General features: G+C 39.6%; 2 protein-coding genes across 6 annotated transcripts in view; both read left to right on the top strand.

The window, feature by feature from the left end:
• Window positions 1-3,540, top strand: part of LOC109994269 (disco-interacting protein 2 homolog C) — a 59,460-nt gene extending 55,920 nt beyond the window's left edge. For all 4 annotated transcript variants that reach the window (XM_020647541.2, XM_020647543.2, XM_020647540.2 and 1 more), the window contains one exon: window positions 289-3,540. In XM_020647541.2, coding sequence (XP_020503197.1) covers window positions 289-541 — 253 coding nt within the window. In that variant the 3' untranslated portion in view covers window positions 542-3,540. The remainder of the gene's footprint in view (window positions 1-288) is intronic.
• A 508-nt stretch (window positions 3,541-4,048) lies between these two features.
• Window positions 4,049-25,345, top strand: LOC109994296 (vasoactive intestinal polypeptide receptor 2-like). 2 transcript variants are annotated; one of them, XM_065948977.1, is made up of 13 exons: window positions 4,049-4,459; window positions 9,985-10,084; window positions 11,878-11,985; window positions 13,556-13,653; window positions 20,082-20,179; window positions 21,177-21,315; window positions 21,463-21,613; window positions 21,787-21,847; window positions 22,217-22,286; window positions 22,509-22,600; window positions 23,228-23,366; window positions 23,919-23,960; window positions 24,044-25,345. In XM_065948977.1, the coding sequence occupies exons 1-13, from the start codon at window positions 4,400-4,402 to the stop codon at window positions 24,215-24,217; spliced, it is 1,332 nt and encodes a 443-aa protein (XP_065805049.1). In that variant the 5' UTR covers window positions 4,049-4,399; the 3' UTR covers window positions 24,218-25,345. The 2 variants fall into 2 exon arrangements, with proteins under 2 accessions (XP_065805049.1, XP_065805048.1); XM_065948976.1 differs by lacking the exon at window positions 4,049-4,459 and adding an exon at window positions 7,097-9,811.
• The last annotated feature ends 757 nt before the right edge of the window (window positions 25,346-26,102 follow it).

The following is a 26,102-nucleotide window of genomic DNA, read 5'->3' as shown; positions in this document are numbered from 1 at the left end:
GGTATTTAAAAAGTACAGAGTTGCAGTGGTTTTACAGTCAAAGAGACGCAGGAAGCTCCGACAGTCCTGCTGATCACATCCTGCTCAGACTCAGAGAGCAGCCACAGTGTCTGATAGTTTGGGAACTCTGACAAAGTTATTGGCAGAGTGATTGTCAGACTGGACATAAGCTTGTTGTGGAGTTCTGCTGCCCCCTAGTGGTTCACATGAATCAATAACTGCAGCCTCAACAGCAGAAACAGTGTCCGCGATGATACATAAATCATTTGTCCTCCTCCTCGTCTTCAGTGCCGTTTTCCCCTGGACCAACCTGCTGGTGGTGGTGGTGGAGCTGGAAGGCTCCGAGCAGGAAGCTCTTGACCTGGTTCCCATGGTGACCAAGGCGGTGCTGGAGGAGCACTACCTGATCGTGGGCGTCGTCGTGGTGACGGACATCGGCGTCATCCCCATCAACTCCCGCGGCGAGAAACAGCGCATGCACCTCCGCGACGGCTTCTTACAAGACCAGCTAGATCCAATCTACGTGGCCTACAACATGTAGCCTGAGTGTGTGTGTGTGTTTTTGTGTGCGTGTGTGTGTGTGTGTGTGTGTGTGTGCGCGAGAGAGAGAGATAGCATGCGTGTGTATGCTGTGCATATTGCCGTTGTTGTTCCTTTATTTCCCCCCAAATCAACATGTACTGTATTTTTGAACCTGCGTACGGTGTGGTCTTAAGTCGTCTGTTTTCTTTAAAGTCGTGTCGTGCCGGTTGGATGATTGATTGGCTTATTGATTGATTGCTCAGTGGTGTTATGATCATTTTTACACCCCATTTAATCTCGTGACCGTCACCAGGAGCTCGTCACTGTAGAAAGCCTTAGGGGGAACACTGTGTATGGGGCGATGGCTCTGGTCGTCACACCGCCTGTCGCTTCTCAGAAGTTTTAGGAGATAAAAGTAGAGCGAGAAAAAAACTAGAGACTCGTATCTGTCATCATGTTTTACTGGTCGAATCAAATAAATCCAGATTTGTGGTTTTACTTCAATTAGAACAGGGGCAGCCAGAGAACTGTAAAAATATAAATATTGTACATAGACATAATAATCTATATGGAGAGGAACCTAAAACACAATGAGGTGTAGTAGCCCCTATATGCAGCTCTCTCCACCTGCACCCTGTGTGTGTGTGTGAGTGTGTGTGTGTGTCTGCAGAGTGTGTGTCTCTGTCTGAGAGTGTGTTCACCTGTCTGTGTTTATGTGTGACGGGGACATTTCACATCGTGTAAATGTGATTCATGGGAAAGATTTTATGCTTAAAAGAGGAAAAGGGGGGGAAAAAAATATACGGATGCTTAAAACACTTTAACACGTTTAACACGTTTAAGCTGCAAACAGAAACACGTAAAAAAATAAAAAAAAAACAACCAAAAAAAAGCTGAGTGTGTGTTTCAGCGTCCAGTTGACTTGACATCGGAAAATCTGTTTCCATCCGAGACTTTTCAAACACTAAAATAAGTTTATAAAAACCATTGGCGGCGATGCAGGAACAGAATCTTGTCCATGTTCAGTCAGCACCGCCCAGTGTGACAGTTTGATCGGAGCTTTGTGTGTTGACTCATTTGCAGAAGAAGAGAGAGGACGTGTTAATGCCGTAAACTTTGCAGAAGAAGCCCACATAGACACAGTTACAGCATCTTCTGATTTTTCACTTCCAGTTGAAGTTCGGCAGTTGTCTTGTGTTTTTTTGTAAACCAGAAGAGACGGCAAATGGAGAGAAGCCTGGCTTTAGCAAACACTAAGTACTCAACTCGAGCTGGCTTAGTTGGCGAGGTGCACGTGTCATTTATGCCAAATGTGGAATTCATTGGGAAGCTAATTTTGTCTAGCTAAGAACACGCTTTAGAGCTCCTATGAGGAACTTTTGGTGATTATGGCGCCCTCGTGGACAAAGCAGTATGTGTTTTTTTTCCTGTGCACGTGTAAGTAGAGTTTCAAACAAAACCTTTCAGCCTGCCTTGTTTTACAGTCAAATCTTCACTCATTGAGAATCTTTGCTGTGAAAAATGTTAAAAACATTACTGCAGCAGTTTATCAACCAGCCCACAGCAGCCAATTCTGAAATCTTTAGAAATAATTCATCATTGTGCTGATAGTCTTTTTTTTTTTTTCTTTTGTAGTCCATAAAGCAGCTAAAAACTCCTCACGGGATCTTTAAACAAAATGAAGCTAACAAAAACAAACAGCCGACTTCTCTGAGTGAATTGTAGTACCTCGTCATGCAGATAGAAACGTGTCGATCACAAGCAGCTTAGCACTAAAGAAAACAGTTTTTAGTTTCATCACTTACAAAATGAACATCATGCTGTTTGAAGAATTGAAACTAGAGATATACTCAACCCAAGACACCATATGCATCACGATAAGGGTTCATGACATGATTTGATCACGTTTTCTAATTTAAAATAAATGTACTGCAACTATTGGAGTCGCCCTCTGCTGGCCGCTAGTAAGAATGCAGTTTTACGACGTTCCATTTCGGCCTCACTTTGAGGCTCAGAGGCCACCCCAAAGGCGTATATACAGTTTATGGTTTATGCAAAATTAGATCAGTTTAAATGATTTCAAAGTTAAAACATTAAAGTACATCATAAGTGCAATGTTTATCAATAAAGTACTGTAGTTCATTTCAGCTAAAGTGCAGCAAAGCTTGAACATGAACCATCATCGTACATTTCTAAATGTATCGGTTAAAGTGTGAACCGAGGTGCACTGTGTGAATATTGTCATTTAAAGGGACTTAATGAGGAAATCAAAGGGGAACTGAAGACTCGGCAGCCTTTGGGTGTTCAGGTGTTGCAGTTTGTTTGTAATTATTTAGAAATGATTTAAATATTAAATTTAAAAAACAACAGCGAAACCCTGAAATTAGGTGTAGTCGCCCTAACATCACGGGAAGCATCAGCACTGCTTAAAGTATTTTCTTAACCTCTGACTCTGCAGGTTATAAAGACGTTTATTCAGAGGGTTACGAATGGATCGAGCAGCGTTTCTTTACATCCTCGATGACTTCATCTCATTGTTCTTCATCTTGGATTCTTTTTCTTGTTTCATCGTGTGTTGTCGACTTTTATTTAATGAGAAGAAAATAAAACTTTATGCATATCAGGAGTTTGCTTAGCGCTTGTTTGGCTGTCATGGCAGCTTTGGTTTGTGGGTAGCAGCGTGAACACTCATGTTTCAGTCCCTGTGTGTGTGTGTGTGTTTGTGTGTTTGTTTGTTTGTTTGTGTGTGTGTGAGGTGGAGGACGTTGGATATGAAGGAAAATCCCATCAGAAAGCCGGAAGACTGGATGGGAGAGAGTCTGCATGGTGTGTGTGAGTTTGTGTGTGTATGTGTGTGTGTATATTGTATGTAAATAGTGTTGATTTTGTACGGTACAAGTGTGTGTGACTTGTTTTGTACACATGATAAAAGATTAAATGACACTTTTATAAGAGCCTGCTATTGGCTCACCGTCACACTATACAGTGCAATAAAGTGCTTTGATTGGCTAAAACTCAGACTGTTTTTATTTGTATTATTTATATTCCTTCTATGTGAATAGTTGCTCTGTTTACTTTGGGAGATTAATGCTAACACAAAAGAACACTTAACACAAATATAAAAACACATAGACACAAGTAATACAGTTGTGAAAAGTAATGTATATTTATACTTAAATGTATTTGAACATCGCGTAGATTTAGACTTTATTTTCTACTTTGATTAAAACATTAATTGTAACTAGAAGGATTATGTGGCATCTTTTATTTTGTACCTATTTATCATGTAGAAACCCCATCACGTGTTTTACAAAGTGGTGAGGGCAGGATAAATACTGAAATGACCAAAATAAAATAATCTAACCTCCACTTTTTTATATTAACGGTAGTTCTGAGCTCAGCCACACGATGTCGCTGTTGTTCAAAATTAAAAAAAACACAGCAGCTGCTTCAGGTGTGCGGGAGCGCGCATCTGTGCGGGGTGTCCCCAGGGGCAGCGTGTGTCGGTGACGCGCACAGATTCGAGAGTGAACTGGGAGTGAACCGGACCACCGCCTCATTTCAGCTCTGTGCAATGGACTCATCAAAACAAACCATAATAAGTTGAAGAAAGCGCTTCTGTTTATTCTGGGAAAGATTGTTGGAACTTTTTCGGAAAACTTTTTTCTTTTTCTTTTTTTTTTTTTTGTAAGAGGCTCAAATCGTGCGTAACGCTGAACACCAACGTGTCCAAATGAATGCCGATTTGAAGGCGACGTTTTCACACACACTTTTACACACACACACTTCCCCGTTTGGAGGCATTTCAGCGCACGTGCTTGGCTGCTGAGGATGTGAGTCGCGAGCTGCTGCACCTTCAGGTGGATGAGGTGTGACCATGTCGTTTACGCACCGGCTCGCTCTGCTGCTGCTGCTCGGCTTCTGCTTCATCCACACGGTCAGTTCCTCACTAATCAAACAAACCCTTATACTCATTTGATACGTAAACAACGTCACATATTTACTATTTGGAGTAATTCAGCGTCTTAAAGTCTTTTATCGATGTTAAGAGGATTTTATTGCATTTTAAGTATTTCTGTAATATTCCTTTAGAATAACTGAACATGTTGACCTCCTGGGGCTCCACATTTTTGGTTTAATACGGGTTAATAGCATAATAAAGCTTTGTTGTATTTAATAGTCACAATATAGGTAAATAGTGACCTTATTATAAGTTGCTAATTCTTCTAATGTCTAGAGTCTCTTCTAGAGACTGCAATAAATAAATAAACCTAAATGTATTTCTTAGGGATTTCTGAAGCTTTTAGGCCCTCTAATTTCCAATTAATGTAAAGTGAATAGGGCAGCAGCTTTTTATTTTTTATGTGTTTTTGTTTAGTTTTTTTTAACTATATATGGAGTAAAAAAAAAGGTGCACTATACCTTTTTTTAGGGAGTGTTTAGTGCACACTTACAGCCTTTAAAACAATTTCTGTCGTATCTGTGCACAATTTAAAACATTCTCAGCTCAGAAGACACCTAAAGTTAAGTTTTAAGTAAGACAGTTGGCTGAATAAGGCCTTAATATTTTAAAATAGCCACACTTTTAGGATGCAATGCCCTTATTTTAATGCTCTGATGCTGCTTTATATTCTTAACTTTAAATTTGTATTCTTTCCGGATTCCTTCAGCTTTAAGTCATTTTAAGTTTTGATAGTCAGATTTTCTTTACAACATTTAAATCTTCTGCCTTTACTGTCAAATTTGGAACTAGGGTTGTTTGCATTAGATTGAGCATATTTGCTGGTCTTGTCGATAACTGATGAAAGCACTGAAGTCGAGAAGTTTTCAAAAACTTGTGAAAAATGCTCATCTTATTTTCCCAGAGCCTTAGTTGCTTTTTTTTTGTTACCGTAAGTGACAAAGACAGGGAGGGAATTCTTAAATTTAAGAAGCTAAAACCAGCAAATATATTATATTTTTGCATGAAAATCACAGAAAACGATTTATCTATCATAAGTATGTTTGGGGATTAACTTTCAGTGTTTGATAAATCATTGCATAATTAAATGTAGCTTCATTGGAGTATAAATCAGCTCCATCTTCAGCCTGTTATTTTTAGTACAAACACACAATGATAAACTTTACATTGTGCAGCTGCAGCTCACTGTTCTGCTGCTCTGTGTGAAGACATTAATAATGGATTCACTCTCCGGCTGCTGCTGGCGATTCATTCTTAATAGTCTCATTGTACATCTATATTTAAACTTCAGTTCTTATACAAAAGTCATTGTCTATTAAAAGCTTTAAGATCCAGAACTGTCCCTTTAGTGGAACTCAACAGCAGACAACTCGAGTGGAAGATAAACTCAACATTGCTGGTGTAGATGCTGAAGAGGTGACGTCAATGCTTAAAAAAGACTCAAGTAAGAGAAAAAGTGACTCATTTAGGATTCTCCAGAAGATAACCTTTCTACTGAGTTTATGGATTTAAATGAAGACTTCTAAAAGTTATTTTTTTCTGTACTTATTTCTAAAAGGTGGTTAAGAAGTATCCGAAGTGTGTAAAAAGAAAAAGAAACTAAAAATGGACAGAACTGTTTGACAAAACAGGAATATATCTCACATGTCACACTTTCACAATCAGGACAGAAACATGTCAGCGGTCTGTGTGTGTGTTACAGTATAAATATGTACTGTTCATGTTCATGCTGAAGGTTAAGGACTCCTGCTTCCTAGTTATCCATCATATTGATCTTAGTCCAGGGGTAAAGTCCTGCTGCTCTGAATGTTCATCTCTGGAGGCTGCAGGAATGTAAAAAATGTCAAGTTATGAGTTTAAACTGCTAAAAATGATAATTTAACTCGCTATTTTGAAAGATGAAAGGAAACTTGATGAGAAGTTAGAATTTATTTCTGACTTCCTAGATGGACATCCTCAGCTATTTTCTTCACCTCCTCTCCTCATGTCCTCATGTCCTCATGTCCCCCCCCCCCACCCCCCCCCAAAAAAAGCCCTGTGTCCACTAGTAGCTGCATCTTTAGTTGAAAATCATTTAACTTTTGAAACATCCCCATGCTCATCAATGTAACTTCTCCCTGACCGACCAATCAAAATCCAGAAGGGGCAAGACTTCATATTTTAACTTTAGAAATAAATCCTTTTTCTTCTCACTGTTTATCTCATGCACACAGAGTCATTGTTTTCACAGATACTATTTCCAGGTCTCAAACTGCTGTCAGGACACAGTCCATTTATTTTATCAAATGTTTGCTATGTAAAATGTCCTTGTATAAGTGAATTTTAAGCATACAGAGCAATGTAAAACAGACCTAATGGGAACCAAGACAGCTTCTACATTCTAGAAACATGTACTGCTGAGATGCGCTCTGAAATGGAGGCTGAAGTTGAAGTTGGTGAAGTTTTTAACTCGTTATGGAACAGACTGAAACAAATACTGATGCCCCTTTATTAACTGCAAAGGCAAAGAAGACCATCTCTAATATTTTATATTTAATGCCCATGTAACCAATTACATGTAATGTCAGACACGACGATTCATAGCACGCAGAACAAACAGCTTTTGTTTTCACATTTAAACATTAATATTCACTTTGAGTGAAACTCTACCGACACATGTACAGGACAAGATCAGATGCTGCTCAAAGGGGTACCACATAGTCGACACAAACCGAATTCCTTCACAAGAGCTTTAGATTTAGAGTAACATCAACTCAATGATTGGCTGTGAAAGGCTGAAATAATCCAGCTGGAGACTCCGCCGTCTAACTCTTGAACTTTTGCATTAAAAGTCCTGCAGAGTGACGTCATATAAACTTCTCTAATGTTCTCCATCACGGCTGATCTGTGTAGTTTAAAGTCATGCAGAGAGGAGAATAAAACCTGATGTGTTTGAGTCGCTCAGTTTACTGGGGGATTATTTAGATCGAAGCATTAGCTCATCACTTAGGGGTCTTTCAGATGTGATATTTCGTTTTTACAAGTCAGGAGATAACAGCAGCTCAGTTACTCCAGAGCGGAGTTCAGCCCATTAGAGTTATGTTATTTGGTAAATTGCAGTGGATTTCTTGCATTGCAACATCTCTAGTAAACATATTAAGATGATATGCAGCAAAAAAATGTGGGGTTAAATAAGGTCGAGGTTTTATTGAGGTATTTGGGTGACTTATATTATGCAAGGAGAAACTCAAATATAGTCATCGTAATTCCCTGAAAGATTTCATCTATAAAGGATGTGTGTCTTTATGTGTGTTATTGTCTGTAAACTCCAGTCCCCTCTGGTGGTGGAGTAAATCGGGTGAAGATAAGAATGTCTCCTTTCCCATTTTCTAGCTATTGTTTATATTTAAAGAAGCGGAGACAGAAGAAAAATGCAATCCCAAATCAGACAATTCAAAGTTATTGTAAAACTAATGACATTGCCTTCAACCTTATCTGTCTTCATCAGTATCATCAGCCAGGGATGTAAAAAACAAAACAAAAAAAATAACATCTAATGCGTATTATTTGCTATTAAAGTATTCTCTGGTGTAATATTCTTACACCTCTAACATGTTTTATTGGTTTCTGAAGTGAAGCTTCTGAGAGGGGTTAAATGAAAAGCAGAAACGTTCACCTTAAAATCAACTCCTTAACTTCAAAAACTCAAATCTTACCGTATAAGATTTCAGTATCTTCAGATAAGATGTCATTGCTGCACTGTCAGCAAGCAAAATCCCCTCTTATCGCCTGTGAAATAACATTATTGTGAACTTCAGCTGTCAGAAAACCAAAACCACAGGACTTTCCATCATGTGCAGTTCAATGATTTTTTTCTTTCTTTCTTCTGAGCAGCTCAATATCTGATGATGCATTGCCAGAAAACTGTAGACAGGGACTAAAAGTCTTAAATGTACCTTGTTTTCTGCTGTACAATCTGTGATCACAGTAACGTCTGCTGGAAGACTGAATCACCAGAACTTAAAGGTCAGGAATTTAAAAGGCGTACGGTTGAAGATGTATAGAGAAGAAAGCATCTCGATACATCATTATATAGTTTCATATTTAATATGTTTTGATAGTTTGATTTGTTTTTGCAAAACTGATTTTCTTCTGTTTTACAGCTGAAGTGGAATGAAATGAACGACCAAGAGTTTTACATGTTTGCGATTAAAAACCTCCGCTGTAATGAAGGAATTTAAATAGATTGTAGATTTGAGAACAAAGACCAGTGTTGCATCTTGATGTTTGAATTTAAAAATGTATCACTGTGAATAAACAGTTGCAAAATTATATGAAGAAAGTTACCCTTTGCAAACAGCTCTGCGATCTGAGATTTAGAAAAATATATTCTGTGTATTCTCAGTGGCCTGACCGGGGCAATGAGCTGGGCAATGGTAGCATTAAGTATGCGTGCACACTAACATGTGCAAATATAATCTAATAACCATTTCTCTCTTCTGTCTTTTTAAATCTACTTAATTAATACAGATTTAGTTTTTTTCTAAGAAAAGAAAGGGAAAACATCCTTACAAATAGGTAAAGACACATTTTCTATACTGAATTATTTCAGGACTCAAAAAGGATTTATCTTAAAAAGTCACAGTGTAAAGAACAGACAAAAGAAAATGTGCTACATTGAAATGTCACAAAAGCTTGTAGAAGCCTGTCTAAACACAAATCATGAAGCTGATGACAACATAAATCCTGCCTTCGACTGGGAATCATAGATTTGGATTATAGGATGGTACCAGGAGTGGCCGATCAGATTTCAAAGAAGGCCCAGGCCACCCTCTGAAAACGGCCCTCCAACAAATCCTATGAAACCAAAAAGACAACAATGGATGTACCTCTGAACAAGTATTTTCTGTATACGAGGTCATATATATGTTCTTCCTCTGTGCCATAGAGCTCTATTGTTGTCAAAAAATAACATTGACAACATTTTACTGAGCCAAACTCTCGCTCTGGTTAAACCTGTGTACTTGACTCAAAGTTCAGGGTTTTAAAGAACATTTAAAAAAAAGACATACCGGAACCATTAGCTATTAGAGATTAGAGATTAGAGGGGGTGTTACCTAACGTAGTTTATGTGGTCTACCAAAACGCCAACATCTCTTCAGCTTGTGTTAACCACAGACCTTATTTCAGGCGTCTAACCACAAACACATTCGAAACCCCCGTTGACTTTTAGACGTTAGACCCCATGGCGCTTAAATGCCAACTTACTTCCGGGTTTTAGGACTCATTCCTGTGGCGCGCTGTTGGCTCTACACTGACACTGCTGCAGCTCAAATAAAGCAACACCAGGTGAGTAGATTACAGAAAAACAATCTGAAGTCAAGAGAACTCAAGCACGTTCAACAAATATCTGTGTGTACACAAAGGCACGGAGAGACAGACTCTGAACTTTTGAATGAAGCAGGAGGTTTGTTCATTAAAGAGATAATATTCACAATATTTATTTGTATTTCTACTGACAGATAAATGCCAGGTTTCCTCTTTGCCAGTTCTTCTGGGAGATGGAGAGAGCTAGGAGAGAGTGTCAGACACAACTGCAGCAACTGACCCCTTCAAGCACAGGTACACACACACACACACACACACACACACACACACACACACTGTCACAATTCAGAGATGTTTTGACATGGTTTAAGGATTTTTAAAGCATGACCAGGAGGGGATCACAAAAGTGTCCTCTTTGCTGGCTGCTCCGATGTAGGTGATTGTGTAATCATACCAACCCTAAAGACTTGTGTCCCCATAAGAAAGCAAGTCCCCACAATGCACCTTTATGGCTGAGGTCCCCACAAATTCAGTAAAGCAAACACACACACACACAAACATCTGTTTATTCTAATACACAAACACACAATAAACCTGGCACTATTTTTTAATTTAACCCTAAAGACTTGTGTGCTCATAAGGAAAGCAAAGCTAAGCCAGTCCCCTTAATTCCCACTGTAAGAGTTAGGTCCCCACAACACAAGTAAAACAAGAACACACAAGATCTATGTGTATTTAATGCGGTCTGTTTTTTGCAGCCCAGCATTCCTGTCATGTTAGTCACTGTTAATCTTTTTACTTTAGACCTGATAAAAATTTCCAAAGAAAGTCCTTGTGTAAAGTATGTGTGTGTGTGTGTGTGTGTGTGTGTGTGTGTGTGTGTGTGTGTGTGTGTGTGTGTGTGTGTGTGTGTGTGCTTTTTGTGTTCCTTAAACTATCGGGGGTGATTTTGCCAGAGAGTTGGATAAATGATTGATAGAAAGTGTGTTGCAACACAAGGCTTAAACTATTTCCATACACACCCTCTGTTTCATAAAGCTGACCTCGATGTAGACACACACTCACATGCATACATACTGTATATAGTACATCCAATGTTGAGGTCATGCATGTTTGAGTGTTTCCCCGTGTTGATAATAAAAAAGTTGTATTTGTGTGTGAGCAGCTTGTGGACTGTGGACGTTTTCTCATGCCTGTATATAGTTGTGTGTACATATGTGGGAGTATGTATATGTAATAGGGCTGCACCTTTTTTTTGCTCAAATGTAAATCATGATTTTTTTCCTCCTGAGAACAGAGATCACGACTCTCTCACACGATTCTTAATTTTACAACTTTTAGTGAAAACTGCACCTGGGGGTCTCCCCTAGAAGATTTTAAGCACCAAACATTTATTTTTCTACATTATGATAATGTGATTAATTTCTGACTGGTCTTGCAGGGATGACCTTATTTCTCTTTTATTAGGTTCTTGTTTACATGGTCGGGACAGATGACAGACACACCCACAGTTACCTATGCGCACAGGAGGGAGAAAGAGACAGAGAGAGAGAGAGAGAGAGAGAGAGAGAGAGACCTGATATGCTCTACGAAACAACTCCCAAAGTCAGCAATGGATGCAATTTCACAATGACTTATGCAGCCCTTCGTATCAATCAAAATTACTTCTAAAACTCAAAACACTCCGAGCTAATGGGCAGCTCTAAAAACATGTTCTGTCTGTAGAAAACCTCTACGAAACATCAGATCTGAAATCCAATCTTCAACGAACAAAATGTTGTTTATTCTAAATTATTTTAATCTGAGAATAGAAAAGTAATGGGGTATTATTTCTTGGGTTAATGATTTGTGTTCCCTCTTGAATGTGCAGCAGAGCTAAATGTCAACACTTGAGAGTGCTTTTGTGATGATTATTCCCTGACTGTTTGTTCCACACCAGGCACCAGATCAGACGCTTTGAAACTAGGAGCACAGCCAAAGAGGAAATTGTGGGCAGTCTGATTAATACCTCTAGTGTGTGTGCGTGTGTGTGCGTGTGTGCGTGCGTGTGTGCGTGTGTGTGTGTGTGTGTGTGTGTGTGTGTTCAGGATGTCATGGAGAGTGGGACAATGTCTCTTGTTGGCAGGGCGCTGATGTCGGAGAGGTGATGACCCTCCCCTGCCCCTCCCCAATCCTTCGCCTGTTTGGAAAAAAAGGTGAGCTTTAAATCACACACACACACACACACACACACACACACACACACACACACACACACACTGCAGAGATCAGGACTTGAGTTGTAAACGTGGACTTGAATCATTGGACTTTCCCCTGATAGACCTAAGATCTGACTCAGACTCGACGCCGATGATTTTCACCCAATCTTTGAATTTTGAATTTTTGGCACATCGACAACACGAGCTGTCCGACATCAGGTGCGCGAGTGGCCACACAGATGACACAGCGGCGAGCACGTCACCTGCAGCTGCTACCATGCCGTCGCCATTTGTCATATCTCTTGGTTTTTAACAATTTCTGTCGAATCCTTCATCAAAGAATCACCACGCAACCTCTGCTTCATGAAAATAAAGGATGCTGGATCGACCCCATCAAAGTGGGGCTTTGATGTTATTGCCATCAGTGAATCCCTGACCCTCACCTGTCCTGGACTGAACCTGCCCAGTGTGAACCGTCTGACTGTGACCTCCGCCAGACGTTTCCTTCACATCTGATTTCACAAACATATCTTTCAGTCCACTCATTCTGCTTCATCCATCATGTTGATTACCTCCTGACCCCTCTACCTTTGATCCCCTTGACTCAGTCATGTGCACACGTAGCAGGGCGATAGGTCTTTCATCCCTCCTCCTCCTCCTCCTCTTCTTCTTTGCTCAGCTTTTCTTCCCCCAATCCACTTGCTTGCTCTGTGCACATCCGTGTCTGCACCTCTCTTCAGTTCTGATTGTATCACTTTTCTCTGCGGTTTTTAATGCATTTTTGCAAAATAAACAAGCTTACAAGCAAATTACAAGCTCCAGTGTCAAGAAGAAAAACCGCTCTAGTCTAGTCTTGTGTGGTTACTTTATTTTTTTGTATCCATCTAGAAACCAAAAGATGTTGTCGCTTCAGTCGTGCTTTGAACTTCTCCTCATCTTCCCTCCATCTCTTTTGGATCCATCACTTTGCCTTTCTTCCTCACTCCCCCTCTCCGTCTCATCGTCACTGATTTTTTTTGTCCTGTGCTGATCCCGCTCCTTCAGTTAAAGAGACTAATTATTTGCGGGCTGGACGACTTTCCCTGTGCTTTCCCCTTTGCAGCATCTGTCAGTGATCTGTTTTAACTACCTCGCTGCTTTCCCTTCAGTAGTCGGCTCGATGCTGGTTAAAGGCTGAGGTGTGAAAACCACACAACACAGCAGAGCAGCGTCCGCTCTCCAATCAAAAGTCACAAACTGAGACTCGTCTTTTTCTGCTTACAACTGATTTTAAGAGAATGTAATTAATGGCCACTTTTTCTATACAGAATAATGAATAATAGATTTCTTGTCCCCTTTGCCGCTACAAAAAACAGATAAAATCATGATTTTGATAGATGTCTCTCTCTACACACACTGTGCATTAAGGCTGTCTTACTCAAACTGAGGTTTTTAAAATTGAAGATGTTTGCTTTACAGATCGTGAAACAAACCTGTGATTTAAAGCGTGTCTATGACTCAAACGACTGAATCAATATAAGGTTCTAAACTGACAGATATTCTCTCTATCTGTATTTTTGTCTAACAGGTTTAATCAGCAGGAACTGCACAGAGAGCGGCTGGTCGGATGTTTATCCCGTCGTCACCATCGCCTGCTGGGCAGACATCAAGGACGAACCAAATGAGGTGAGTTCAGCGTCTGTTTGGCGATTTCTATGACTGCAGAGTGTGTTCTGAGTTATAAAGGATAAATTAACTTACCTGAGTTTCATACCTACTGTACTTTTTACTGTTGCAGACTGATCTTATTTCATTTTTACATGTGTTGACACCATGGACTCTATATTAAAAAGTGACATGGCCACAGAAATGCAACCAGTATCTCGTGATCTTAAACTTTAAAGCCTTATTTTTGCCTTTCCTGACTTGTTTTTTGAAGACATAACCGATCATGAATAACTCCCAAGAAAACTTAGACAAGACAATAATCAGCTGCCTTTTGTAAGAAATACTCATGAAAGTAAGCAACATGTTGATAAAAGTGTAATGCTTTGTCAAACAACTTGTAGAGACTAGTAGTTTTCTTGTGATACATTTTATTTATAAAGCTCATTTCATTATTAATGTGCTTTACATTGAGGTTAAAAACAGCATACGATTTTCTTCCACAGTCATGAATAAGATGAAGAAGTCAAATCAATGACACTGCAAAACAAGCATCAATAACCACAAAAGTGATCACATATACATATAAACACACACAAACAAAAGATAAGCATTCATATGCTTTGGAGAACAGATATGTGTTGAGTTTAGCTTTAAAATAGAGACAGTTGTGATGTGTAACAGGTAGCCTTTTCCAGAGATAAGGACCAGAGTAGCTAAAGACCCCCTTTCTGGACTTTGATCTAATTCTGGGTATGGCTAAAAGAACTCCACCTGATGGCCTGAGTGGCCGTGGGGTTGGAGTCTGTGAGCAGGTCAGAAATGTACTCAGGAGCTGAACCATTTAGCGCTATATGGACTTAACAATATTTTTTCCAAAGTGAATTCTGTGTTGTACCGGGAGCAAATTGAGTTTTTAGGACCGGAGTGATATGTTCAAATGTTCTTGTACGTGTCAGGACTCTGGCTGCTGAATTAGAATAAGTCAAAGTCATCACAGATTGTTGGGATAATTCTACATAGAGAGCGTTACAGTAATCTAACCCGGTTGAGATGAATGCATGGACTCATTTCTCTGCGTCTGTTTTGGATGTGAAGGATCGAGTTTTGATATGTTTTTTAAATGATTAAAGTTTAGTTGCTTCTATATTTTATATCAATTCAGTGCTCAAGTGTTTTTTACTGTTTTTGTCATTTTAAGACTTTAAAAAAAAAAAGATTAACAAAATCTACAGGAGAATCTAGAAACGCTGTGCACAGAAGTAAAACCACAGTCATTTCCTTTTTCAGTTTGCTCAGTCACAAAGTCCCTCAGCGGAGAAACAAATGCATATCTCAGACTTCGTATTCAGCCTGTGGTGTGAGCGCGTGCAATCATATGATAAACTGTCAGCAATAGGTTGCAAACACAGGCCAAGTAATAAAACAGCCGATCTTTGCTTATCTGGTTTTAAAGGGCTGACCACAAAATAGCTTTGAATGCTGTGTTTGTGAAACTTGCAGGTTTCTGTTTGATAAATGGAACTAAAACTTGTGCTGAGCTGTTTATTAACACTTAGGAGTCTGAGGTACAATAATGCAGAATATTTTTTATGATCTATTCTTGAACTGAATGTATTTCCTACATATTTCTTCAATTGAAATGTTTTTTTCTAACAGGAAAAACACACTATTCATATATTCACAGGCACTCAAATGTAGTGAATTTGTACAATTTTAAAATAGTATCACTGATGTACAAAGCATACAACATGCTACCAGACTGTATTCAGAGGCTGCTTCAAATAAGAGAAAGAACTCTTAATTGCTTAGAAACGGTAATAAAAGAGTGTAAGACCCAAGATGATTATCAAATATAAAACTCAAGTATGAACTACAGAGTGTATGTCAACTGTTTGAGATTGATGGGCCTGTAAAATGCTTACATTGTTTCTGTTACTTTCTTTTACTGTCTTGAAAATATTTCAAAGGAGCTGACAAAAGGTGAATGTAAAAAGGGTAATGTGGGTGTAATAAGCTAAGGTTTCAGCCTCCACTTTTACAGTCCTGTTTTGTTTCTTGAAAAGCATTATCTTAGTTTTTAGTTTTTTTGCATATTAAGTAATAAATAATAAACCAAAACCTTTAACTTAAAAAATGTTTTTTTTACTTATATTGGGTTCCTTATGACAGAAGCTGGAGTTTAAAAACTACATCCATACATTTATTTTCTTCCACTCGGTTTTCTCTTGATAATGACTAATTCCTGTTGTTTCTATGAGATGTTAATTTGTTTTATGTTGCTAGCTCGAGACTACATCACTGGTTTTCCTTTGATAACTAGTTAACTTCTCGAGATATCAAGAAAACGCTTTTTCAGCTTTTTCAGTTTTTATAAGGGAACTAGACTGTTGTTTGATAATACTTGGAATGTAATTAACATTTTGAAACCGCAACTTTTTGTCTTACAAAATAACAAACAGAAGAATCTCATTTATCCCTTCTGCATGGCTTCAAATCATCCAGTTCAGTTGACACTCTGACACTGTGCTGAAGTTAAAGGCTGACTTCATATCATCTCTGTGTGTGTGTTTATCTTTTCAAAGAGGATGCTCTGACAGTGATAAATGAGGAGGAAGGTTGGGTTGAGAGAGGAGATCAGATGTGAAGAAAGAGAGGAGAGAGAGTTTTTGGCTGACAGGTCTCTGACCTCCAGCTGATCGCTTGGCTCAGCTCCATTTTCTCTCTTCAGACCACCGTGAAATCTGCCTTTCCCTTCATCGTCTCCGCGCCGTGTTTGTAATTCTAGTCTTAGGAGGACATGCCTCGTAAATGTTTAAAGGGTCAGTTCAACTAGAAACAGAAATAAAGCAGACTTTTTTGTCTCACTCACATCTTGTCAAATCTAAACATTCAGATGGTAAAGGTTAAGGGGAAAATATTCATGTTTGACATGAAAACAACTATTTCTAAACTAGCATAGCTATGGATATATTTTCACATTTGACCAGATTTGATAACACTACTTTTAAGGATTGACAATTTGCCACACCAAGAGGAGAATGAGTTTAGAGGCTTGTTTCAGACGTTGCTTTAAATTCTCCTTTCTGCTCCTAAAGTTGAGTTGAAGAGTTCAGTTACTGGTCTCAGTGAACTCTTCTTTCTAATCCGCCCTCGGTTGTTCCCATACCATCTTTTTCTTTTGCAAGATGAAGACAAACTAGAGGAGTTTTTTTCCCCCATTTTGGCTGAGCTGAGTGCAGGTGGTTGCAGAAAAAAGGAAAGCTCCCATACAGACGTTTTCTTCTCCCAGAATGGTGTGAGTCATGTCTGCTGTGTCGGTGTGTATCTGTATATTTTAAGCCCCTGTCGCCCCAAGGCGTCCTGTGTGATGCCACAGAGCTTATTTTCTGACCTCTCCAGTTATTGCTTGTAGTCAAGGCTGCATTCCTGAAGCTTCTGGTTTATTCTGAGCTTTAAATGAACAGGTAACATCCAGGTTTAACTGAACATCCTGAGCACTTATTATGTCCCCAATGAATCGTGCCAAACACTCGTCATGTTCTCTTATTTTTATACCGGCCACTTGCAGGGAAAATCATTTAAATATGCGCAGATGTCCTCTTAGGGTAAAATATTTAGTTATAAGTATTGTTGGTCAAAGGTAACTGTGATGTCTTAAAAATGTTTATGGCAATGACTCAAGAATTCTTGCTGTAATTACAAAACAATTTCACGAAAAATGTCTGACAGGATAGAAGGATTAAGTGATGGCCAAAAGGTCAAGTTTTTTTTTTTTACATTAAAATAAATTAATAAACTCTCTTCTAGATATTGTTAACATGATACTTCAGCAACATCTGGAGGAAATCACTTCACATTTGCACAAACATCCTCTTTGCACAAGAATGAATGGATTAGATTTTGCAGATCAAATGTCGAGGTCACAATATCCTCACGTCCTTCTCATTCTCCTAAACCAGCTTTATGATGAACATGGCACATACAACTGATTAATTTTATTTTTTTGATTAAACCTCATTTGTGTTTTAGTTAACTACAACTTGACAGGTTGGTGGAGGAATACAGAGGCATGGTGAGTTATAAACGGAGCAGTACAATTAAGCAACAATACACCTTAAACCAGTAGTTTCAAAGGTAGATTTAACGATACAGTATGAAGAATTTTAACCCTAAAATATCTAAATTTATTAAAAAATTGACTAAACCTCTCAGAGTAATTCAAAAATAAAGAGGAGGACCCACGTGTAGAAATCAAAAATGAAAAAGCTAAAGCTTACTTTTTAAGCTTACTTTTTAAATGTCCAAACAAAATCCACAAATATATACATAACCCCCCTCTCAAAGGACAGATCCCAGACGTTCCAAAAATGTCTCTTGGGTAAACAAACCAGGGTTGGCAGAGGGGGTCTGGCGGAAGGACTCGGGGACAGAGATCCGGATCAAATGGCCAGGTGGCAGCGCAGAGGGGGAACAGGGACCTTCAGGCGGACATCCTGGAGGAAGGGCGTAAGGCCAGGAAAGTTCAAGAGGGCGGCCAGGAGGCTGCCCAGAAAGGCTGATCAGTTCAGGTGGGTGGCCAGGAGGTTTAAGCTTAGCCACCAATGGCAAAACATTGGCTTGTGTAGCTCAGGCCTCCTACAGGGACACAGGAGTGGGCAGGACCTCCAACGAGGAAACAGGAGTGAGCAGGGTCTCAAACGAGGACACAGGAGTGAGCAGGGTCTCAAACAAGGACACAGGAGTGGGCAGGACCTCCAACGAGGACACAGGAGTGGGCAGGGTCTCCAACGAGGACACAGGAGTGGGCAGGGTCTCCAACGAGGACACAGGAGTGAGCAGGGTCTCAAACGAGGACACAGGAGTGGCCAGGGTCTCCAACGAAGACACAGGAGTGAGCAGGGTCTCAAACGAGGACACAGGAGTGGCCAGGGTCTCCAACGAGGACACAGGAGTGAGCAGGGTCTCAAACGAGGACACAGGAGTGGCCAGGGTCTCCAACGAGGACACAGGAGTGAGCAGGGTCTCAAACGAGGACACAGGAGTGGCCAGGGTCTCCAACGAGGGAAAAAGAGTGGGCAGGACCTCCAACGAGGACACAGGAGTGGGCAGGACCTCCAACGAGGACACAGGAGTGGGCAGGACCTCCAATGAGGAAACAGGAGTGGCCAGGGTCTCCAATGAGGACACAGGAGTGGGCAGGACCTCCAACGAGGACACAGGAGTGGGCAGGACCTCCAAAGAGGAAACAGGAGTGGGCAGGACCTCTAACGAGGACACAGGAGTGGGCAGGACCTCCAACGAGGAAACAGGAGTGGACACACTCTGCAACAGGGGAGGCACTAAGCAGGCACAGGGCGCTCCCTCTATTTCCCTCCTGCCTATTCTCTGACTTCCTCAGTCTTTTCCTAAGTATCCTCATCCTCTGTTTTCCTTCTCATTCCTCTTCCCCCTCCTCAGCATCATCCTTCCCTTTCTTCTCCTCATTCTTTGCAAACACTCAAAGACCGCCTTATGATCCTGTCCAGAACCCTCAGGTGTGGGATTCCCACTCTGTGACTCTAACGGAGCATCTCTGTGTTTCCTGTCGTGGAGACTGAGGTTTTCCATCTGGAAAACTTTCAGCTCAGACCAGACGTCACTGCTGGAACTCAGCATGTGACAACTATAGACAAACACATACCACACACTGCAGATACTGGACACACAGTGATGACAAGCAGCTAAATTTAACTCTCACTGACAGACAGAACCAATGCGTAAACCTCTAAGATGTAATTCTAAACAGTCTGGAATGACAACACATTATTTTCTTTAGATTACACAGCTGTGGTTATTTATATAGTTATTTATAGCATCTGTAGCGCTTTAGCCTGATTTATACTTCTGCGTTGAATCTACACCATAGCTATACTGTAGTGGCCTACTACACTGTGAGCACTACAGTACATGTTTGTGTATAGGTCTGTCTGCGTAGCTCTGCAAAACTCTGCCTACAAAGCCAGTAGGCAGTGTGATTTCATATCGCCATTTTTCAGTTCCACCACCTGCTTCACTTGTTTGTGTACAGCAAACCATGGCAACTAAAACGTATAAAGTTGGAGTTGGAGCTGATAGATATCGAGCAGTCGATTCTAACGCAGCTATTGCAAAGAAGAAGAGAGAGGAGACATCTGAGGAGAAGGAATGTACAGCAGCTGAATCAGTAGAGGCAGAGGATGGGGGAATCAGAATAGGAATCGTTTGTTATTGCCAAGTACATTTAGACATGTAAAGGATGTTTTAAATGCAGGACAGTGGTTGTACTCAATGGAAACAATTACATCATTAATAAGAACAACCTAAATGCAAGTAATCTATACACAATAAATCTCTACACCTGCCTCTGTTTGTCACCATGATGTGTTTAATTCACCAATAAATATTTGTTCTTTTCTCTGTGTGTTCAGCTGGTTTTCTACAGGATGGTGAGGATATTGTCCACCCTGGGACACAGCCTGTCACTCATCACTCTGCTCACCAGCACCTTCATCATCTGTCTGTTTAGGTACACACACACACACACACACACACACACACACACACACACACACACACACACACACACACACTCTACACAATCTATTGGGACAAATCATGCCACCTACAACACGATGCATTAACACAATTATGTGTGATTTTTTTCGTAAAGGTCACACACATACGTATGCACATGTGAATAAGATAATCAAAAATAACGTGTTTTAAAACAACACAATCTTTGTCATTTTATGATGGAAATTATTGAAAAGTATCGAAGCTTTGAAAAAACTTCAGATCTTTAGTCAGGGAGAGAGAGAGAGAGATAGATTTTACAGTCTGGAGGAGTTTGTCTGCTGTTTTTTTATAATTAAAGTCAAGAAATGACCACATTTTAAGTGCTTAGGACTTCATTTTTTTGTGGTCTTGATAGACAAACGGGTATTAGTATCATCTGGTATCATTACAATGCTACAAGAAACTCTTCATCGTCCAAGATGAAATTAAATCACATTTATGACTGCTCATGACATTTGTGCTGCTTAAGAGTAATAAAGTGAAGTCAATTATTGAGAACAAAAAGGTGACAAGATAGATAGTATAACAAGTCATTTTCTGATGTTCTGCTTTCTACATCACAGGAACAAATAAAAAATTAACAGTTCTACTAATTTATTTCCCATTTCTTTCTGAATTACCATAAAGAGGAACACGTGTGTACCTGAGAAATCCTACACTAGCCCATAAACGTATACAGTCCAAAAAAGGTGTCAGAACTGAAACATTATTACATTATAAGCATCCATATACTGTTTTGTAACACACAGAGCAGTCAGGGTGACAACGTGTAACAATGTCAGAGAGAGAGAGATGAATGCAGCAGCTGGATCAGCTCCAGATGTTCACTCGGCTGCTTTCAGAGTGTTTATATCACTCATCATTCACTGGATTCACACCTTGACGCCCTCAGTTAATGCACTTGTTGAAATTCTTGTGTGTGTGTGTGTGTGTGTGTGTGTGTGTAGGAGGCTCCACTGCACGAGGAACTACATCCATCTGAACTTGTTTGTGTCGTTCATGCTGCGAGCCGTGGCCGTGCTGATCAAAGACGCGCTGCTCTTTTCAGACGATGAAGACACAGACTGCAGCACACAGCCCTCACTGGTGACGTCATACAGAAACGCACATTTTACTGTACTTTAGAGGACCTTTACGCTCATTATGTTTCTCTGCTACAGTAGTATGTCCTCTGTTTGTGCAGAAACATAACAAAATAGTGAGTAGTAAATTACATTGTTGTGTTTTTTGAAGGCGGGCTGTAAATCCAGCCTGGTGTTCTTAAATTACTTCATCATGGCAAACTTCTTCTGGCTGCTGGTGGAGGGTCTCTACCTGCACACGCTGCTGCTCGTCATCCACAACTTCACCTCCCGCCTCTCCGTCTACATGCTCATCGGCTGGGGTAGGCTGCAGCCCAACAGGAGCAACAGAAATACTTTTGTATAAAAATGTTTTTTTCCACCCAAGTTGAAGTATGTGTTGTATTTCCTGCATGGCAGCTCATTAGGATGTTCAGTGTCTGACAGACTGAGAATACAAACAGCCGTGCTCTCCTGTCCTCTCGTTGTCTTTCAGGAATCCCGTTTGTGTTCATGGTTGCGTGGATTGCTTGTAGGATTAACCTGGAGGACACAAGGTGAGTCAGTGCTCTTTATTTTATTGATACAGACTGTTTATTCCCCTTTTTAATGAACTATCGGCCTCTGGTGGCCTCTACCGGTGCTGCAGCCAGGATTAGAAAAGATGCAGTCATTTCTTGGGTGAAAATAGAAATGAACATGATTAAATGTAATATTCAAGTCATTTATGGTTGGTTTCTTGAGGACAGAAATAAACTTATAAACCAGTTAAACCTGCTTAGTTTGATCAAAACTAGAGTCATTGTTTTCTTCCCACAGCAGATATATATTTTTCTGAAGTGGTTCATGGTACTTATTGAAAGCTGCAATAAATAAATCATTTAATTAATTAAAGCTATGAAACTAAAAACTTTCCTCATTTTCAGGTGTTGGGAGATGAATGAGCACCCGATTCCCAACAGACTGATCAACTGGCCCATCATGGCATGTGTCATTGTGAGTTTTGCACAAACTGATGATCATAATAAGTTCATTAACACTTTCTCTCATAGCCTCCTATAATTTTTAAATAACTTGGAGTATTTTATTTAAAGCACTATTAATCAAACATGGTTTCATTAACCCACTATGAAACTCTACAGCTTATACACTCCTTTTAAAACAGTCTTAAACAACAAATGTTACAGTTACTGTCTCCTGTCTTTGTTTTTCTACCAGATCAACTTCATCCTGTTCATCAGCATCGTGCGCATCCTGGTGCAGAAGCTGCGCTGCACCCACGTCGGAGGAAACGGACGATCACAGTACAGGTACTCGCCCAGATATAAAGCTGTTTCCCACACGAGTTGGTGGTGTGTAGTAACCTGTTTTTGTCGTAGTTGAGGTTAATATAAGGTTTATGTTTGAATAGGTGCTTAATTCTCCAATTTGTTTTTGTGTGTATAAAAAATGACATTAATCTGCACCCACAAACACCTGCACTTTTCCTCTTGACATCGGCTTGTTGCGCCCCGCCTCATTCTGCAGCATAGTGGTTTGTGTGTTTCTTTTTTTTCATTAGCAGTAAGTTAATAAGATAAGATGCTTCAGTTTTCACTTCAATCGATACTCTCTCTCTCTCTCTCTCTCTCTCTCTCTCTCTCTCTCTCTCTCTCTCTCTCTCTCTCTCAGCGATGATCGGAAATTACTTGGGCTGCAATAAATGTAGACAATACTCAGGTGGAGACCTCTGTGTGAAACACTGTACATGATATATTTACGTTGAAATGTTTATTACTAAGATGTTTCAGCTATTTGACAGATTTCAGTCAACACAATGCATCATCTGACAGCTGTGTTTAATGTTTTGTGTCATGAGCAACTATGAAAAAGACGATGTTTTACGTCACACGATGCCTTTTACCTGCAACTGATTTTTGCCTACCTGTGTGTTTTAGCCGTCTTGCTAAGTCCACCCTCCTTCTGATTCCTCTCTTCGGGGTGAACTACATGGTGTTTGTCTACCTGATGGAGCCAGCTGACAAAAGCATGAAGAAAGTGAAGATCTTTTTTGATCTCGGCCTCGGATCATTCCAGGTAACAAATAACAGGCTTCACCTGTGAACCCCTGATACAGGATATACATAAATCCTTGGGAATACAACTGTTGATAATGTGAGTGGATAAATGTACTCAGTAGAGAGACAGTTATTCAAATCCTCTGTATTGATTAGTTGAATGTCAGAGGGTTGAGCCAGAACTTTAGAAAACTCCAACAATATTTTGCAAAAATACAAACAAAGCTTAAGGTTCAAATTAAGCTCTCTAGACATTCAAAGAAACACAGTTGTTGTTAAAGTTTGGTGTTTTTAATCTCCTTAAAACTCGGCCATAGGTAAAAGTGAGATTCATCTTAATTTTGGATTTTTGACTCAGGCTTCAATAAAGTTGAATTCAAACCCAATTCAATTACAGCTGCATTTTTTTTGTAAAGATGTAAACTGTTAAGAAAGTTAAGAAAACTATGAAAAACACATAAAGCGACTTTGAAGTACTTATTCTTTGTTATGTTAGTTTTCCTATTTGTGGAAATTCTTTGTAATTCTAACAGATGATGTTTAACTTTAACTGTGCATGTCTTTCTTTTAGGGTCTAATCGTCGGCGTCCTCTATTGTTTCCTAAACAGTGAGGTTAGTTTACACTCGCAAACAAACCTCTTTCAATGAAATTCTTTCCTTTGAAAACACTGACTTCTTTGTTTGTGTGTACAAAGGTGCAGAATGAGCTGAGGAGGACGTGGAGGAGTTTATCTCTGAAGCGTTACGTCAGGCGGGACTACAGGCTGCACGCCACATCTGTCAGCAGAAACGGGAACGAAAACTCTGCTCAGTTTCCCCGTAACTCCCGAGCTCCGTCCATCCTGCAGACCGAGACCACGGTGCTCTGACCGAGGACAGAGACGGGATGTTTGTGTGAGGATGTGCAAAGCTTTGGGCGACTTCACGTACTTAAAGAGCCAAAGTTATACTTAAGGATGCTTTTGAAGTGTGTCGCAACTTCTTACCTACTAACTTCTCTGGGGTGAAGGACTTTTTATAGTTGTGTTTTCTCCTAAATACTTTTTTCACAGCGCTTCTGGAAAACCAATGACACAGTTCCTGCAGAACAGAGAACTGCATCAAATAGTTGACTTTTTATCATTCCTTTCATATAATGAAATATGAAACAAAAACATGTTGCAAAAGACCAATATTTGTCTAGAATAATGCACTAATAATTTGTTTCTGAGGGGGGAAATTTTTTTGATTTATTCAGCTGTTATACATTTTCTGAAGAAAGCTGAGTGTTTCGCTCCCGTGCAACCAAATACATGTATTTACCTTCATATAAATCCTGGTTTCATCGCAGCAGATGTTTTATACAGGTACATATCATTTTTATGTATTTTTCTGTGCAAATTTGTGGGTTAATATTTCCTCTTGTGAGGAGAGTCTTGTAAACAGAAAGTGCAGGTCCACACAAGTGTGGAGGAACCCTGCACACCAGGTCAGTGGTAGAGTCAGTCGTCCTCCAACCGGAAGGTCAGGGGTTCGATCCCCAGCTACTGCAGTCTCAGGTCTGAAGTGTCCTCAGCCAAGACACTTCACCCCACATTGCTCCTACTGCTTCATCAATTTGTGATACTGCATGTAAGCCATTATTAGAGGCCAAAACTTTGAGTATAAATCATATAAAAAGAATCATACAAATGTCAGAGAAACATTGCCATTAATATGTTTCTATAACAAAGGGTCTTCAAAATAACTAGATGGAGAAATCAAGTTTTTCCATTAACAGTATGAATTTACCTGAAATGACTCATCCCAACACAAGCGGGATTCACTTTTACGTACAATAAGCCAAAAAGCATATTTTGCCTTTGACAAAGAGGGAATCTTTTTGTATTTTGTATTGTTTTTTTAAACAGTTTGTAGTATTGTTGGTTGTATTCATGAATTCGAGGGAGATTTGTGTCATTGAACACCACCTGTAAACCTGTGACTCCATATTCTTATGTATAAAAGTTTGCATCTCAGATGCTTTGTCATGTTTATTCTTTCTCAGATAGATATTTACACAATCAGCGAACTGCATTCTAAAAGATAGTGTTTTATGAATATCTATGCATTGCCATTTTTAGTATATATTGTTTGATAATCTGCATAATGTATGCAATACGGGTCCCAATATATCTAAATCATGAAGTGCAATCACCATAGAAACATTAATACTCTCATTTAGAGTGTTTATGTTCATTTTTAGGATATTTAACAGTGAAAAAACATAATTTATAAGATAATAATTGCAGATAATTCTTTGTGCATACATACTCAGGCATTATTACTCACATAATTAATGAAATATCAAAGAACATGGCCAAAAGCATGGACAAAACACAAGACATAGAGATATGTATTGACTTACTGTTGTTTCACTCCTGTTTATTCAGGTTAATAAGTTAGAGGTGTTCATAAAACTATGATCATCTTGGATAATATTTTGAAATGCTGTTAAAAATGGGATTGCATTTGATAACCAGGACAAATATGTCATTCTCATTAAAACCCCAAATTACATTTTATGGACACAGTTGTACAAAAATGCCCATATTTTGTTTCACCTCATGTTTTTTTTAAAGCAGCTATAGCTCCCTCTTTGGTATATCTCTCTTAACAAGAGAAAGACATTTATTTTGAACCCCGTTGCCACTATTTAAAGAAAAATACATCTTAAATCTCAGTGCACAAACCAGGAACAGACACTTGTCTTTCTGTTCATGTTTCCATTGACCA

The sequence above is a fragment of the Labrus bergylta genome, chromosome 20 (genome assembly GCF_963930695.1).
Source record: "Labrus bergylta chromosome 20, fLabBer1.1, whole genome shotgun sequence".
Taxonomy (NCBI): domain Eukaryota; kingdom Metazoa; phylum Chordata; class Actinopteri; order Labriformes; family Labridae; genus Labrus; species Labrus bergylta.
The sequence above is the reverse complement of the archived record's forward strand: the minus strand, read 5'-3'. Positions and strand labels throughout refer to the sequence as shown.